The sequence below is a fragment of the Bombus flavifrons genome, chromosome 8 (genome assembly GCF_040668555.2).
Source record: "Bombus flavifrons isolate JBK064 chromosome 8, iyBomFlav1_principal, whole genome shotgun sequence".
NCBI classification, from domain to species: domain Eukaryota; kingdom Metazoa; phylum Arthropoda; class Insecta; order Hymenoptera; family Apidae; genus Bombus; species Bombus flavifrons.
Genome location: NC_138449.1, coordinates 11,677,479 through 11,694,634, shown reverse-complemented (window position 1 = coordinate 11,694,634; position 17,156 = coordinate 11,677,479). Strand labels below are relative to the sequence as shown.

The window sequence follows — 17,156 nt, the reverse complement described above, 5'->3', positions numbered from 1 at the left end:
TTGCAGCGCCGGCATAAACAGGCTCGCGCGGGACTTTGATCGGTTTCTCTCGAACCGAGTCGAATCGGATCGAATCGGTTGGCATGGATCGGCAAGGCGATGGTAAGGATGGCGTACACCGCACACGGCTTCTTCTTTAACGTGGTCGTGGTTGCCGATGGATGGATCATATCGCCGGTATCCCCGCTTCGGCCCACTTTTCCTTTCTCTGCTTGTTGCCCCGGTACCGACCACTTGGCTATTCATCTTGGTCCGGTGCTCCTAATTACACGTCTCGGGTTACGGATGAGAACGACCGTCCCGCCGTGCCGTTCGGAGACGTCCTGTGCCCTGAAAAGGGGTACCAGTACACTCGGCCTTTTTTCCTCGGTCTTCCTCTCTCTTTCCCTTTCACCTCTTTCCTTCGCCATCGACGGCAAGCCTCGTCTCTCTCGTTCTTTCTTCGATGTCCTCCTCTCTCGGCTCTCTGTCTACGTCTTTTTTACACTGCTTGCCACTAAAGGCCCTTTGTCCGTGGCCCGGCGTGCACGGCTATTTTATACACCGAATGTTATTCAACCTCGCAGTTACTTACTCTCTGTTTCTCTTCCTTTCCGCGTGGTCGTGCCTCTCTTTATCCACGTGCTGTTTCTCTTTCGTCCTAAAGTGTTTCTGAAACCGTGATGCCGGTCGGGTGGCGCGCAGCCGGTAAACGCGCGCGACGAAGAAGGTGGCGAGTGCGGACGGGAGGGTTGCAGGGCAACGGGCCGAGGTACCAAGAAAAATTGTATTAGCCCTTTGATCCCTTGGCTGGTGGAACGACTCGCAAGAGAGCGAATAAAAGCAGAGGCCGCGCGTAATGCGGCTATTTACGCATAAAGGGCGAAAACGACGCTTTTCTCGGGGAACCGCGACGCATCGTGCAAGGGCAGCAGCCCGCGCTTCGTTCGTCGTTGGCGCCCATATCCTCCGCTGCGAAATTACCAGCTTTCCCTTCTCCTCGGTCGCGCGAACTTTCGCCACCGCAACCTCGTCGCTTTCTCCAGGGTCTTGTTGAAAATGAAAAATTGCGCACGATGGAAAAAGCGTTACCGGTACTCCATGTAAACAAGCTTTGCTTCGTTGTCCAACACTTTCCAAGATTTTCTCTTCCGCGTCACTTTCGCTGGCTTCTTTTCTTTGGCAAAGCCCGACCCGTTCGCAAGGTTTCGCGCGAACCGCGGCTCTCGTTCGTCCGTGCCAGTCGTTCCGCAAACGTTCTTCGCCGAGAAATTCCACCTTTGGACGAATCGACGCATCGGCATCGCCACGGTACTCGCGTGTAATACGGAGATAACGGTGGTGGCAATCGGAAAACGATAGGTCTGGAAAACGCGATAATGACGGAAATGCAGCTAACGGGAAATGGAAGCAAAAACAAAGCTGAAAAGGGTGGTAACTTTCGGAGGATGTCATCGCGACAAATAGATAGCGTATCGTGGTTGATAGCGGAATATCCGGCGACGTGTATTTCGACAGGAAATGGCTCTTCTGCCGGCGTTTCGCTTTTTTCTCCGTCTGTTTTCCATTGCGAGTTGCGAGGAGCAGCAGGCTGTGCCTGAAAGAGCGTAAAACGCTTCGGCGCGGGCAAAAGCAGCGTTTGATGACCCGCGTGGAACGCAAGAGACGCGGATAATATATTTCGAGCAGGCGACGTACAACCCGATAGGCCTCTTTGAAATTTACTCGAGCGTCGTCGTTATACGCGCGCGACTACTGAAATATGCCACGCTCCGACCGCTCGATCGGCCTTTTCCGTTCGACGAATTCCCTTTGATTCGTGAATGATGCCGCAACCTGAATGCGACCGTCGTCGCGTATTCTTTCCGAGCTCGTTCGTGCTACCTGATTTTTCAATTTTTTACACGAATACCTCTCTATCGCCTACCCATCCCGATCGAGAATACTTTTCTTCTGTAGAGAAACGCGACGAGTCCCGAACGTATCGTCCGTCAGTCCACTCGTGCTCGTCTCTTTCAACGCGTGTCGTGTCTGCGCGCTCGCGACACGTGTCTCGCGATATTCATAAGTGGAAACGCGTAAGCTGCTAAGCGCTGTAGGGTCCAGGCGTCTGGAAACGTTCGCCTAACGAGTGGCCGACACTTTTCGCCGCGTCGCCTTTCTTCGCTGCAAGCGTTTTACTTTTGCTCGTTGCGGCGTGACCGCCTCCCTTTATATATAGTCTATTCCGCGAAATTTCGTTTTATTCGAACGCGTCGAATAACGGACGGTCCGAGCTCGGAGACGTTCGCTCGCCGTAAGGAATTTTTAAGGCAGAAACTTCATTTTAACGACGCGCGATAAGAAATTTCAAATGAGAGGGACGTGTTATCCCGCTGCTTCCACGCAGCACCACTAATTCGTCGTTCGCTTTTGTGTCGGTCACCGCGAAGCGCGGCAGAGTGCCGTTACTTTTTCACTGTCAAAAGGGCGTCGCTACTCTAGCAAGCTGATCCTCGGCCGCTCGTCTTTCCTCCTTCTTCCCTTTGCTCGGTTTCTTGGGTAGCGCGGCCGGCTCTTTCTCCTTTCTTCGTTCTATCTGTTTTTCTCCTTTTCTTTTCCTCTTTTTTCCTTCCTTTCTCCTCTGGATTCTTTCTTTTTTTTTTTTTTTTTTCTTTAAATAAGACCCGACTTGCTCGCGTCGACACCCCGAGACGAAGAAAGGAGACTCTCAGCGTGCATTCAGAATCGTGAAAAACGTCCCGAGAGTGTGAATTTCACGCTACTCGGAGCGTCTGCAAGGCGGCACTCCGAACACCATTTGTCCCAACGAGTGGATGAGACGCGGCACTCGCCGTGGCCAGGATCCTGTAGAAATACGCGCACGCTAACCGCCACTATGAATCTCGTCCTTTCACCGCAATTCACAAAACACGCGTCGAGCTTCGTCCTTTGTGACAATCGCGGCTCGCGCGTAAATCGCTCACGCGTACATAGATAACCACGGATCGCGTTGCGAAAACGCGCGCGTTCCACGCACGTCCGATGAATTATGTAGCGGCGCGCATTACGCCCGATATGATACGTACGTTGACCATCGCGCACGTCGGAACCGTATTCGAAACGCGACAGTCGCCGCCGCCTTTGCGCGAGACGTTGCGAATTTTCTCCGCCAGCACTTCGTTAGCGGGGTGTTTGGCAAAACGGTGAAAGGTAGAATTTTCCTGTAACACGGTCGGCCGGCTCGTTAATGGGATGGCGCGCACTCGTTCGCCAGCGGAATTTCAAGATGCCGGTAAATGGGTAACTCGACGAGCCGGCGAGGAATCTCGAAGAAACTCGAAAGGCATCCGGCTAATGATTTTTCGATTTTAACGAGCCGGTCGTTAGCGTGAGAGGCCCTGGTCGCTGGTGCGCGCGCGCACACGCCCGCGCTCGCTCGCTCGCTCGCTCGTGGTAACGAAAAGCTTTCGTAACGAGGAAAGTTGCGCTCGACGAGGTAGAACTTTCGTTCTCTTGCACTGGCGGCTGCGAGGAGATCGTACGCCGCGAGTGATAATCAAACATTTTTTGCCTTCTTGCTCCGACGATCGTTCCGAGGCGAGAAGCGATCTCTCTTATCCGGCAGAAAATAGCTCCGCTCGTTACTTTGAAGTTGGCCGGAAGTGGATGAACCGTGGAGGGAAAGGAGCGCGTCCTTTGCGATGTTCGGTGGTTTACGAGAGTCGGTTGGCCGTCCGCGTCGAGATCGTTCTGCTCTTCGTCGCACACGGAAGTGCAGCGTCGCTGTGTGGCGTGGCGTACAGGGGCCGAAAAGTCGAGCGGCTTGTGTAAACGCCATAAAGCGGCGCGAGCAGCTGCACACGTCGAACGAGAGAGTACGGAACGCGAGCTGGACCGAGAGACGTTTGCCTCGGGGAGGAAAGTAATCTCGAGAGTAGGTCGTAAAAGCGGTCGTGTTTACCCCTTGGGAAGGTTCCAGGATCGGCAACGAACGACTCGGAAACCGACCCGCGTGCATTCTTTTTTTAGGATTCGGCCGACTGTCGTGGATAAGCTCGGCAGAGCGTCGAAGTGCAGCGTCACGAGCTCGTTTCAAAAGCAGCGCGTTCTTTCTTTTCTTCGACTCTCGGTTTTTGAGATCCCTTTCGGCCAAGCAAATCCACCGGAAGAGGGAGCATCGTCATTAACCACGGAGAGTCACGAGAGCGCGGTATGGAAGCGAGTTCGAAATTTCGTCGAAAATTACCAGCTCGCTGGAATCGACCGCGCTGGAAATTACCGGTTCTTCGAATCTCCACCTCGCGCCATTCTTCCTCCTTTGTATTTTAAAGGATAATTTTGATCTACTACGAGATAATAACAGGATCCCCTGCCTTCCCCCGCAACGACACGGTTAAAATTTAGAAACGACCAAAAGATCCGGCCAACGGTGTCTGGTACCTGGCCCCGCAATTAGGCCGGACGGCTGACGCGGTCCCGAACCGAGGCAAATAAAAGAGCATTGGTCCGTTGGGATAGATTTACGACTGGGCATTACGGATCTGGCCATTCCTGGGGTTAACGTTTCGAACGAGCGGCGTCTCGAATCGCACGAAACTAACGTTAATCGACTTCCGTGAACGCGGCAGAAACCGTGAAACCGTACAACAAGAAAATTTCAATCGGGGACCAGGTTCTATTTTCATCGCGACTCGCGTATCTCTTCGAAGGACTTCTTCCCTTCTCCTGTTGCAGACCGTGGACAACGAGATCGAACCCTGACTATTCACGCGAACTGAAAACCCGCGTTATTTCGAGTTCACCGATAATGTCGCCGGCGAGGTAATTAGCTAGCTGTGGGAAAACCGTTAAGCGTGAACGGGGCGAATACCTGGACGCATTGGACGGGCTCGTCGTTGACCGTGCACGTGTGTAGCTTGAATTCCAGCCATGGAAACGCAACAATCGATTTTCAGCTCGTGTACAGAGAGAACGTAATCTACACACGTACGCGAACGCGCCACAGTATACGTGTCGCATATACGTTGCGATGGATGTTTGCAAAATCGGCGATGCGATCGATCGATACACCGAGAGTACGGCTGCGAATCGCGAGCGCGGACGCCTGCCGCTCGAGTTCCCAGCTTCAGACTTTTTTCTATCCATTTCCCATCCATTTTTTACAGCGCGGAAGCGGTAACGTTCACGAAGCGAAAAAAATATGCTCGAGCAGATGATTCTTGTTACGACTTTTTTTCTCTTTCCACTCGTTTTTTCTGACCGTGTTCCCTCTACGCCGTTGTCCGTGTCCGCCTTTTGCTCTGCTCGCGTCGCCGCACCACCCTACATGGTACAATGTGGTTCGTTTAATTTGCACGCCCCACTATTTGCAGCTCGTTCCCAACGTTTGTTCATGGACGTTGCTCGAAAGCGAGTTTTTCGTGTACGATTTGAGCACAAATGATTAAAAACTAGCCAACCTTTCTCTCACTCTCTCTCTCTCTCTCTCCCAATTTACCGGCAACGTATCCATCTCGCTTTTTGTCTCGAATTCGTTGGAACGTGGAAGAAACTAGAAGCCGAGTTTGCCGATACGTGTCGGAATCAGATCAGAAGGTTTGCCTAATTAGCTCAGGAAGCTTAAATCGTTCCGTCTCGGTAGAGAAGCTTATTAACGAGCAACTAATAAGCTCGTTGAACGAGTAGACGTCTTTCTCTCGATAGCAGTCGCCCGGTGCGCACGCTTGAATACGTACTCCGCGAAGAACACCTGTCGCGTATTTCATGGATGTCATTCGGATATTATCTTGCTCTCTGGTTCTTCTTGCTCGACTCGAATCGTCGATACCCGCGCAGATACCCGCGGCAATCGGCAAATTGTGCGGAATTACTCTAGGGACATGCATCTACGTTCGTATCCTGAAAACACAACGGGCGCAGGCACAGCTGGCAAAGAAGAGAGAGGATGGCGTATCGCGCGCGGTAATATCCCGAAAACAAAAACAGAGAAAAAGAAATCGTATTAAACGGTGCGCCGAGAAACGAGACAGGGGGCGGCGTGCCAGAGGAAGACCTTTTCTGTTGGCGGATATCAAAGGACATCGATACAATAACGTTGCCCCGTGCTAATTATCAATCAACTTAATGAGAGTTCCGCATTCAAAGAGCGAAGCTCTTGTTGCCATCCGTTTTACAGCGTTTCCTCGTCGAGCTGTTTATCGCTCGATTGTTACCGCTCTACTCTGGTAATTAACGATATTTTTAATAACGATACCATAACGCTCGTGTCGGCATTTCATCTTATCCCCGCGATTTCCAAACGATGCGGGGTGTCGAAGCGAAACTTTCCAGTTAAAATCCACCACGCGACCCTCGTTTTTAACGGAATTTCCCAACGTTGTTGGTTCGCACGGTTCGAAGTCAAAGGATCCGCTGAATCGTCGGTGGAGAAAGAAAAAAGCGTATCGATGATTTTGTTCTCTCTGTCTCTCTCTCTGTCTCTTTCTCTCTTAGCCACGTTTCAGTGGATGATAATTAAATGGAATCGTGTAACGTTCGATCGATGTGTTTGCACAGTGGTACCGGTATTTGGCCAAGACGGCAGCCTCTACTTCTCCGTGAGTCCCGGCGAGCACTCGGTCGCCGAGGGATCCCCGGTGCGTTTGAGATGCGAGGCACAGCCCAGTTCGCTGGTCAAGTACTCGTGGAAGATCGACGGACAGCCGCTGGCACCGAGTCCACGTAGACACCAGGATGGCGGCGATCTTCGCATCACCAGGGTGAACCGAATCCTCGACAGTGGCAACTTCGTCTGCGTCGCCACCCACGAGGAAACTGAATATTCCATCGAGAGTTCGCCAGCCAAGATCGACATTCAATGTGAGTAACTTTTTTATGGTACTCGATTTCTCGCTAATTTGTTCGCCGAGAGTGCACGTCCGTTGCACGAGTAGTTACGTTCCACGATTAATTTCGTCTGTTTGGTCGGAGACGTGAAATCCTGATCGATGAAAAAAAGAAAAAGAAAAAAAAAAACGCGGTAGGATCGCGATACAAACGCGTTTAACGGCGCGGCGCGTCGCGCGAAATGGGACTCGTTTCTTGGCGCAAATACGAGAATTTTTTAACGAGCGCTAGCTCGCCGGCATTTAATTAATAACGTGCTCGTGATGGTGGGCGAGACCATCGAGAGATTAATCGCGTAGGTCTCGAGAGCGTGGCGCGAACCTCGCGTCCCGCGCGTGTCGTGCCTCACCGAAATGCGGCAAACCGGTATAATCCCGCGTTCACGGTCGCGTTGCTTAATCGACAAAGTGCGAGAGCAAGACGGAGCTTGGGAGATGAAACGATAGAGCGAAGGAAGATGGGCGATGGTAAGAGAGGACAGTCCCGAGACCAACGCCCGAGGGATTCAAAGCGACGCTACAACGGATTTCACCGTGGCTATGTTATTCTCACGGCACTTTTTAATCGCCCTTTCTCCGCAAAAGCGCAGATCAAACGCCTGCCGTGCAGAAATTACACGAGCCGAACGAACCAAAGAGAGACAAGCGAAACGAACAGAACGAACCGCGCCGATGGATGGAAGGGGGAAATCGGAGAGCGGGAGAAAGAAAAAGAGACCGAGAAAGAAGGGGTCGAAACGAAAGGGAAGCGCGGAGATAGGAATCGATTCGCGATAGCCTCGGCTGCTGAACTCGGCCACCGTGAGCTCTTTCGGCGTTCCCGCCCCTCTCGCGATTCCAATTATTCGCCAGCGCGACATTAATTAAGCAAGATAATTTGCTCTCGAACCGAGCTGCCCAATATGGCGTCTGTCGGTGACGACGGCCCTGGGCGCAGACGTGTTCGTGTTTTAACGATTTCAAAACGCTCAAGGATCCCCGGAAAATAAATTCGACGAGACGAAAGTTGTCGCTGATAACGACGACGACAACGACGACGACAACGACGACGACGACGACGACGACGACGACGATGCTTAGCGTCGAGACGGGTGTGACGAGTTGACTGAGCGGAAGAGGAGAGAGGAAGCAGGAAAATACGTATAATGTTACTAGCGAGGTGCGCGAGTCGCTGGCATTTTTTTATTTGTATTTGAAAACGCACAAAATAGGTGCTTTCCGCGCGTAGGACGAGGGGGAACGAGTTAAAGTGAAAAAGAAAAAAAAAAATCGACGCGGTAACCGAGGAGGCGCGAACCGCGGTGCCGCGATATTGAATGAATAATGAAGAAATTTGCAAAAAAAAAGTACATATTATTAAATCGGGGAACCGTCGAGGACGGGAAAAGAAGAGAGAAATAGTGGTGAAACGGTTGCGGGGGCTGGCGAGGCAAGAGCGAGGAAAGAGAGAAACGACGTCAGGGCGTCGTTAGCGTCCCGGCACCTCGTTATCATGTATCGTTTCGTAATTATTATTACACGCTGCTGCCAACCCGGTGAAGTGTACCGAGCACGAGTACATTTAGCGCGTGCTTAATACCCGTCGCCTGGCTCGATTCCTTTTGATAATTGCGATAAATATAATAATGATAATGACGATGGAACGTTTTCTTCGGCTCGCCATGGCTGCAGCGTTTTCCGTCTCCTCCGTTCGCGAATGAATTTCGTCTAGGCATCGCGTAATTTCGTCCAACCGACGAACCACCCTTCAATTCGCGGATTCGCTCGAATCGTTCCGATGAAAGGGAATTATCCAACGGATAAAACGCTTATGGACTCAAATCGTCGATGCCGTCTAACGTTTATAGTTGTTTCCCGTTTGATTAATTAAATCCGTCTGGTGGTACCATTGCAAAGGGTTATCGATCTTTGAACCGAGGACACCGAGGGGACGTGTCTTTTGTTCGATTCGAAACGGAAACGGAAATCCCTATCGAACGTACGCGTGCGTTCAACAGCTGATTAATCTGCGTCTAATATCTAGTCCCTTTGACAATTCGGTACCGCTCGCCCGGTCGTCGATCCGGTTCTTTTCACGAAGGCCAAGGCCGTACAAGGCGTGGTCATTCACCGTTTCGCCGACGAAAGATACAAATGGACTAGCAACGGCAACACGTTCGCACGTTGCTTTTTACACGTCCTCGGCCGATCGTCGTTTAACGTTTCTACTGCGAAGATCTTGCAGCGTAGCGAGTCTCGCAAGCGACTTTAAAAATACGAGTAGATATTTTCTTTTAATTAGACGCGCCTGAGGATATTACAAGACGACTCTCGGTTAATCAGCTGAAACGGTCTCGCTGCTACTGAAATTGCACGAAAACCTTGCGAGATTACGGTTATTCCAAAGTGTGGAGATATCGCCACGCTATTAGACCTGTTTACGGTGAAATTTCCAGAATTTCAAGGAATAAAGCTAGTCGGACTGGATCGTGCGCGTGTTTCGGAGCGCGCATTGTGGGCGAGCTTATTTCGGTTAATCCTTTAAACGCTCGAAATGTCTCCTCTGCTCGGATACCATATGCGTATAAACGGTACACTGGCGCATTTTGGCCCCATTAAATATAAGGTGCGCGTGTTGCGCTTTCCGATACAACGAAAATGCGTTTTTCGCGTAAACGCGCCATCCGCTGCCTCCCATTTTCCATCGTCCGTTTTCAATCGCGCCGCATTAACGATCGCGTATAATTACTCGATACGAAAACAACGGCCTGTAATCATAGAAAGAACGTAATTAAACACGCGAGAGAGCTAGGAAATAATTTCGCGATATCGAAAAACAGGGTAGACGAAAACTCTGGTTTTTCCACCCTCGAAAGGTCGAGCGTCTGACGAGTGATCTCTCGAACACGCTCGGCGATGACGAGCTGGCCCGCCGTGAATATTCCGCGTACCTCGACGTGAAAACCATCCCTTTCCCTCTTTTAATTTCCAACCCCTCGGCTCGCGGCCACAGACCAGGCTACGAGGGACGGACGCACGGGGGGTAATAACACGCCGAGGAGGATCCTTTGTCCAAATAAAAAAATAACATCTCGCTTCGCGACGAGGAAGAGCCTGCTGCGATACGCGACAATGGATAGGAAGTTGTTCAGCCTCGAGCTACGGCATCCGCGAGGGTGTGAGAGTCAAAGTGAAACAGACAGAGAGGGACAAGCTGCGGGACTAGGGGCTGAATTCAGCGCGACGCGTATCCTCGACTTTACGCGAGATCCTATCTGATTTATACGCCGTGTACGTAGAACCGAGCGTGCTATGCCTCGTCTTGCAACTACTTCCTTTGCATCGGATGATACGCAAGACTCCTAAGAGACCGAACGAGTTATTCCACGCGCCACCGAGTTCGGTCCGTTCTTCCCTTTCTTTACGACCGTTTCCACTTCGCTCGGATACGGTGCAAATCGATGTTGGGAATTCTAATGAAAATGATGGGCGGAATGGTAAAATCGTCGCCTCTTGCCGGGATAAACGCTCGTTCCTCTTGGCTCAGCGTAATGGTGAGCTCGCGGCGAAAAATATCCGGGCTATTAATCTCTATTTTTTCTTCTCTTTTTCCTTTCTTTTCCCGAGCAGCCAGATGATTCGTGAGATTTAACGGTTTAAGGGTCTCCGGATGGAAAGTGTTAACGCGATTCCGCAGACGAGTGGATAATGGGATCGAAAAGTGGCTTCAGCCACCGTGAAAAATCCTGTGTCTCCGGCTTCTAATAGGGTTGCGGCCGCGACGAACGACCGTTCGCGTTCTCGCCGCTCCTCGTTTACCTTCTTCGCGGTCTCGACCGGCAATTAAACCTCACGCATTGTGCGTAGTCGACAATAAGCCATCGTTCTCCCAGGAATCTCATTTCCTCCGCCCCGTAAAGCGCCACTTTTCGATGAGCTCCGGTTGAACGAGTACTTTTGCTCATAGCTTCGACTTCATCCGGTCCTCGTCGTTGCGCTGCCTCCGAGAACAATCGTCGGCAGACGTTTCTTCGCCGCGTTGTCGCTGCTCGAGCGGTAAATAGCTCGCTTTGGAAATTCTATTCAAAGACCCCTCTCGCCTTCTGTTCTACTCGCGTTCCGAGATAATTCTTCGCCATTGTAATCGCGCGGATAATTTCGATCGCACCGTGACGCGATCGTCTCGCGGGAAAGTTAACTTTCGCGCCCACGTTTAATTTATTCGCTCCTTTCGTCCGGCTTGCACGCGTTCAATCCTTTGAGACCGGACGAATTAATAACCGCGACTAATTTATACGTTCGCGGCGAAACGTTGAATCGTAGCCAAGGTCTCGAACAAGGTCTTCGTATCCCACATTCTTGACTCGCGTCGTAGCACCGCCTGTGAACCCCGCGGCGGCTGGCCGTATAACGCCAGGCCAAATGGCAATTAGGCTTCTCCTATTGTACACCACAACAATACCCATTTTTTAGCGGCTACGCATTGACGGCGGCAACGCGTGCCGACCCTCCTCAATACCACGATAAATTTACCGGTTCGCATCAAGGGTGTACGCTTCGATCCACGTTTCATCGGTATAATAATAACACCTGGCCGATAAATCATAAGCGCGGAGCATTTAACGGACGATGAATTCGAAGAAAGGCGGAAGAATACCCGCTGCGAACGCGTTCGTTCCAGGCCGAAAGTTGCCAGCGTGTTTAACGAATTTTGCAACATCGTTCTAGCTCGCGAGACTCGGGATCGTCTCGAATCGCCATACAACCGCACGCGTTCGCTCTATTCGCGTCCTAACGACTTTTATGGCGATCACGCGCAAGTATTTAATCGAGCCGTCTTGATTCGCGATGATTTCTCGAAGCGAGAAGAAAGAAAACGAAGGGAGGAGAGAAAGAGCGGAGGAGAAAGCGTGGAATAAACAAAACAGCGCCTCGGCGAAGCTTCGAATTATATCTGCTTTAAAGGGGAGGAAATCCGCGAGATCTCGAGGCAAGCCTACCATAGGGATTCTCTGGTTCTTTCCCCGTCCTCGTGTTCTCTTCTTTCCTCTTACTCCCGGTCGGTCGCACGCAGGTGGAGAACTCAATTCAGCGAGGGTTTGCTTGCATTTTCATTGTCTCGCCTTCGTGCGGGCTGCGCGTCGTCGTCGCCGTCACCGTAGTCGTCGTCATCCTCATCGTCGTCGTCGTCGTCGTCGTCGCCGGAGAGCGAGCGCGAGAGACGCGAGAAGAAAGGGACGGAGGAAGAGCACGCGAAGCTGAAGAGGAGAAGGAAAGGCCAGAAAGGGATGGGAAGGGGTAGTAAGCTAATCGTTGAGGCTGTAGGCAGCCCGGGGCGGCTGCATTTTTAAAAACACTACCACGGATGCTCGTCGTGAACGCGTACCACGAGAAACTCTTATTCTCTCTTTCTCTAGCTATCCTTTCCCCGGCTCTCCCTTCCTCCTTTCTTTATTTCCCTTCTTTCGTTTCTCCAGCTTGCTGTATCCCGACAGAGCTGTGTTGGTGCATTGTGCCGAATGAATTGCAGTAGTGCACCGTCGTGCAATGCTTCGCACCCGTGTACGGCTCCCGGGCTACTCTCGAGTGACCCTAAAATAAAAAAGGATGCAGAGCGAGCGCTACCTTGGTAAATATCGCTTTCACGGTGTTTTCGCGTTTTATGCCTGTCGTTCCCCTAAAGCGTTTCTCGTAGTCTGCCTCGATTCCAGGGAAAGGTCGTTATACGCGTACGTATTATAGGTTATACTTCTCATTCGTTGACAATCGTCAACGTGAGTTAAATTCTCGTCAGAGTTCTGCGAATAGCGCCAGACGAATAGAATAACCGAATGACCCTTCGGTGTGATATGTGGAATACCTCGCGTACGGTTCGCTCGGATGGAGATTGGAATAACGGAAATACCTCGGCTGATCCAGGTTTTCTTCGTGATATTTCCTTACACGGTACGTACGTATCACTCGAAAGAGAAGAAATTCGTTGAGCGCTGCCGCGATTTACCCGATGCTTGCCAAGCGTTCTCGGTCGATTTGTTCCGCGCGACTTTTGTCTCGCACGGCGCAACCCCTGTCTGTCAAATTACCGTCATCGAGGCGAACAATCGGGGCCAAGTACACACGGTAAGGCATTTTAGCCGGGGAGCAGCGTAATTATTTCTCGCGCTAAATGAACCCGACCAATATACAGTGGAACGAAAAAAGGAGAGTGTGTGCGGCTCGTTGCGCGTAGAAATAAAAAAAGGAGCGTGCAGTGCCAAAAGAGTGGGAGATATCTAGCAACGGGGGAGTAGATGCGAAGGAAAAGGGAAGCGAGGAAAGAAAAGGATGAGAAGCAGTGCTAGCAGCGAGGAGGTCGACGAAAGAAAAGAGCGCAAATAGGAACAAAAAAAGAAAAGAAAAAAGATACGCGATAAAAAGGAAGGAGCCACCCTGTCGCGAGAATCTGGCCGATGAATAAGGAAGATTCTGGGCTCCCCATTAATTACGCTCCTTACTAATTAACCTTGCGCGCTTTCCCCTAATTAGTTGTACGGTTCGCGAAGGAAAAAAGCTGGCGCGCATAAGTTGTTCGAGCACGTTTAAGCATCGACGATGGTGACTCGTGTCGCGAAACAGAAACAGACACCTGTTCATCCGGTAAATCTGCCGCAGCGAGTCGTCTGAAAAAAAAAATGGAACGACGCTCGTTTCGTGACGCGTCGAGGAACGTTCGACGCTCGAATTCCATACGCTGTACATCCACGCGAATGGAGTACGAATATACGAGAATGTCGCGCGATGAACGAGAGAGAGAGAGAGAGAGAGAGAGAGAAGAATTAACGGCCGCCACTCGGGAAAACCACCTGCAAAATCGACGTGCGACCGTTTTATTTCCTTGCTCGAAGCTCTCGCGTTCAATGTAAACGGTGCGGGAAATCGCGAATACCGCCAAACCGAATTTTTCAAGGGAAAAATGGATAGCCGCACGATAAAAACGGGGAAAATACCGGAGCCTCCGGAATTGGTTATTTCATGGGACACGACGAATATATTTTTCATATTACGCTGACGTCGGCCAAACGACGCTGCCTGGAGTCCCCTTGGACGCCGGTCTACCCCTTCTCTCCATCTGCCCTTTTATCGTGGAAAAAAATTGTTTCCTCTTCTTTCTCTTTTTTACTCTTTTCCGAGAACTGGCGATTTCGTTAAGCACGACGCGGTTCAACAATTACGGCCCTCGAACGATCGTTTTGACGTTTGTTTCGTTCGGCGAAGTTGTCGAGAAATCGAAACGCCACTTCGAAGGCTATTAATTTCGTGGCGGTGCAACGGTGCGCCGAATGCATCAATGGATGCAGATATGTATCGATGGATGCATCTCGATCCTTGGGAATTAGGGAGGCGCGCATGCAGACTCCGCTATCATTACGAGATGCTTCTCCTTTCTCCCTCTTTCTCCCTCTTTCTCCCAACGGTGCTTACTCGACTGCGCGAAAGGGAACGAACGATCCATTTACGTTCAGATCGGTCGGAAATGCAGTCGTTCCTTATCCGCTGCCGCGTTTAAAAGGATCTTCCTTTTAAGCGTGACGCATGAAAAACGCCTACTTTTTTCGTAAATCGAAAAGGGATATATTTGTTACACGTATCCTTCTGCCAATTCCTAGACTTATTCTGTCATCGTTTCGCCATGCAATAGTCTTTTTTGGTAAGAAGAAACATCCATTTGTTACGAAATAAGAGCACCGTGAAGAGGGCGCCTTTACGATGCTCCAAATTTTCATTTCCGGCTAACGAAAGTCGCCGACCCATAAAATGAAACTTGTTTCTCACCGACACGTCAGTCTGGTGTTCAAGCCGTTTTTCCTGTCGTGAGAGCAACTTCTGGGGACGTGGTCGTCAGAGAAATCGCACGACTGAGCAATATTTCTTTTTATTTCGTCGTTACCTCTCTAACCTGTTATCCGCCCTTGTTCTCCGCGCCCTCTTCCACCTTTTTCTTTTCTTTTCGCCAGCCCTTTCCTATCCTGCGATCTTGCCCTCTGCGTCCGATTCTTTTTTCGATTCGTAGTTACCGCGTACTCGTAAAGGCTTTGCAGACGGCGCGTTTCATTATTTTCCTAAATCGATAAAAGGGGAAAAAAAGGATATGCCGGCGTTGTTAAACAACGCGAAGAAAGGAAAGAGCAGTGAGCACGAATTTACAATGCACTCGAATTCTGTTACGTGGGTCTAACGCGGGAGCCTGGTACACCAAGCATCGAACGCCGCCACGCGCACATTGTTTGGCTCAATTTCACGCGAGAAAGCGAACGAGCTAGCAGGCGCTCGACCCTCGAACTCGAGCACAGACTGGGGACGGAAGTGATCTCGCCGTTTCTGATTTTCAGTCGCGACAATGGCCGCTTTTGTTCCACGATCCGGCATCGCGTTCCTACCGAGATCCGCTTCGAAAAAGGGTGTCGCGTGGAACCACGATCGCTACGCTGCCAGCGCGAATCAGAAATCACTCTTGAGAGGCGCCATCGATGTTGGATCTAGCATCCGATGTAAAATCGAAATTTCCGCTCGCCGATGTTATCGAGATGCTGCCTGCCCGGCCCTTTATCCTCTTGTCTCTTTCACGTTCGCTTTTCGCCTCGGCCTCCTCTCGCTTCTCGGTTTTCACTTTTCGCAAACCGATGTTATCTGTGGCGCGGATACAACCACGCATTTGCACAGCCGCAAATTTCATCCATCTTTCTGTCTCTCGAATAGCGAGAAAGCAATATCGGCAGCGAAATCCTGATCTTTAGATCGGTTTTACGATCGCTCGGCTGTGATGCGTTTCCTCTCGGGTAGCGCGAGACGAAATGCAATTGCGGAATGTTAGTCGAGAAGGAGAGTTTGCTCTTTGGTTGGAATTCCGAAGAAAACGGGGGATATCTTGGTCGTTCGTTACGTCGCAATTCTCTCCGATGTTTACTCTAACTTTGTGATCGATCTTGCCGTCCGCAATCACGAGAACTTTCGTCCCTTCACTTTCCACGCTCCTTCGTCGTTCATTTGCGCCGAGAGTCGCGAAAACCAATCGTCCCTGGTAAATTAAAAATGTAATAACTTCCTCGCGCTACTCTGCTCTTTCCTTTTTCTTTCCTTTTTTATCCTTCTTTTTTTTTTTTGCACCGCGTTGTGGTAGCGTAAAGAGGCTAGCGTGGCCGCAAAGGAAAAAGAGAGGGAAACTAATTTATCTTGGCGTTCCGATGTCTCTCGACGTGGTGGGTGTATCGGTGTGTATCTGGTCGCAGATACGCGACACTATTTCCAGCAATTTTATCTGGCAACGCGACTTTCGTTCGGAGAAACGAGCCGAAGCGATGAGCGGCACGAATCGATGCTCCCGCCGTCTGCATCTTTCTGTCACCCGCATCCGCCGCCTCTCTTTCGCTTGTTTCTTTCAAACCCTGCGAGAGATTCTTGTCGTAATTGCAATATATGCGCGTCGCGGTGAGATTTCATTCGAGAACAGCCTATAGCTGGTAAAGCTTGTCCGACCACTTCGGAATCGGTCAAAAGGCCAGGCAGACTGCTCGAAAAGTAATATCCGCTCTTTTTCGCCTCTTTCTCGCGGCGCGTACGTAACCAACGTTTCTATTTCACGCCATGCGGCAAATCGTTAGAGAAAACTCTCTCTCTCTCTCTCTCTCTCTCTGTCTCCCTCTTTCTTTGTGTCTCTATTATTTCGTTTTTTCTTTTTCGACGGGAATTTGTCAAAAGCTCGGTCTCGTTTGCTACTTCTTTGAGACCGCGCGTCTCGATTTAATTATATGATTAACCCGGTAAAAGTTTCAAAAAGAGGAAAACAAACGGCGCCTTTGTGCTGCCGGATACTATGGACTTTTTATGGAACGTTGCGCCGCGAACAAAGAAAAAACAAACGAAACCACCAGACACGCGCTTTCGTTCCGTTCTATGGAAGTTAGTTGGCTTTTCAGTGCGCACGGCTAAAGAGGCGCACCGAGCTGCACTGGCCGAGTTGAAACGGCCGATGAAGCGTACACCTGCCTACAGTTTGTTTTATTGATTTATACGTGCTCAAATATACCGGCAACATTTACTCGGCAAACAGTACGACTCGATGTTCCATCGCAGCGTCTAAGATTCTCTCTGCAAGCGATGAAAGCGGTATTCAGCTCGCCGCTGTGTTTGCCTTACAATTACCAATCGCGCCGTAGAAATATACCGAGTTGCTTGCAAATAGATTTTTAATTAAAGCCCGCTTTAAACCGTAGATATCGGACGACTTCATGCTGCCCTCTCGCCCCTTGTTCTCCTCCGACTTTATGTAGGCGATGTCTCCCGGCTCGATAAGAC

The 17,156-nt window shown here is 50.6% G+C and overlaps 1 protein-coding gene across 1 annotated transcript in view; it reads left to right on the top strand.

Annotated features, from left to right (window-relative positions):
- The window catches only part of LOC138182359 (tyrosine-protein kinase-like otk), a 36,203-nt gene that overhangs the window by 1,757 nt on the left and 17,290 nt on the right, over nucleotides 1–17,156 (top strand). The window contains exon 2 of the mRNA XM_069118106.1: nucleotides 6,517–6,819. Within this exon, the coding sequence (XP_068974207.1) occupies nucleotides 6,517–6,819 (303 nt within the window). The remainder of the gene's footprint in view (nucleotides 1–6,516; nucleotides 6,820–17,156) is intronic.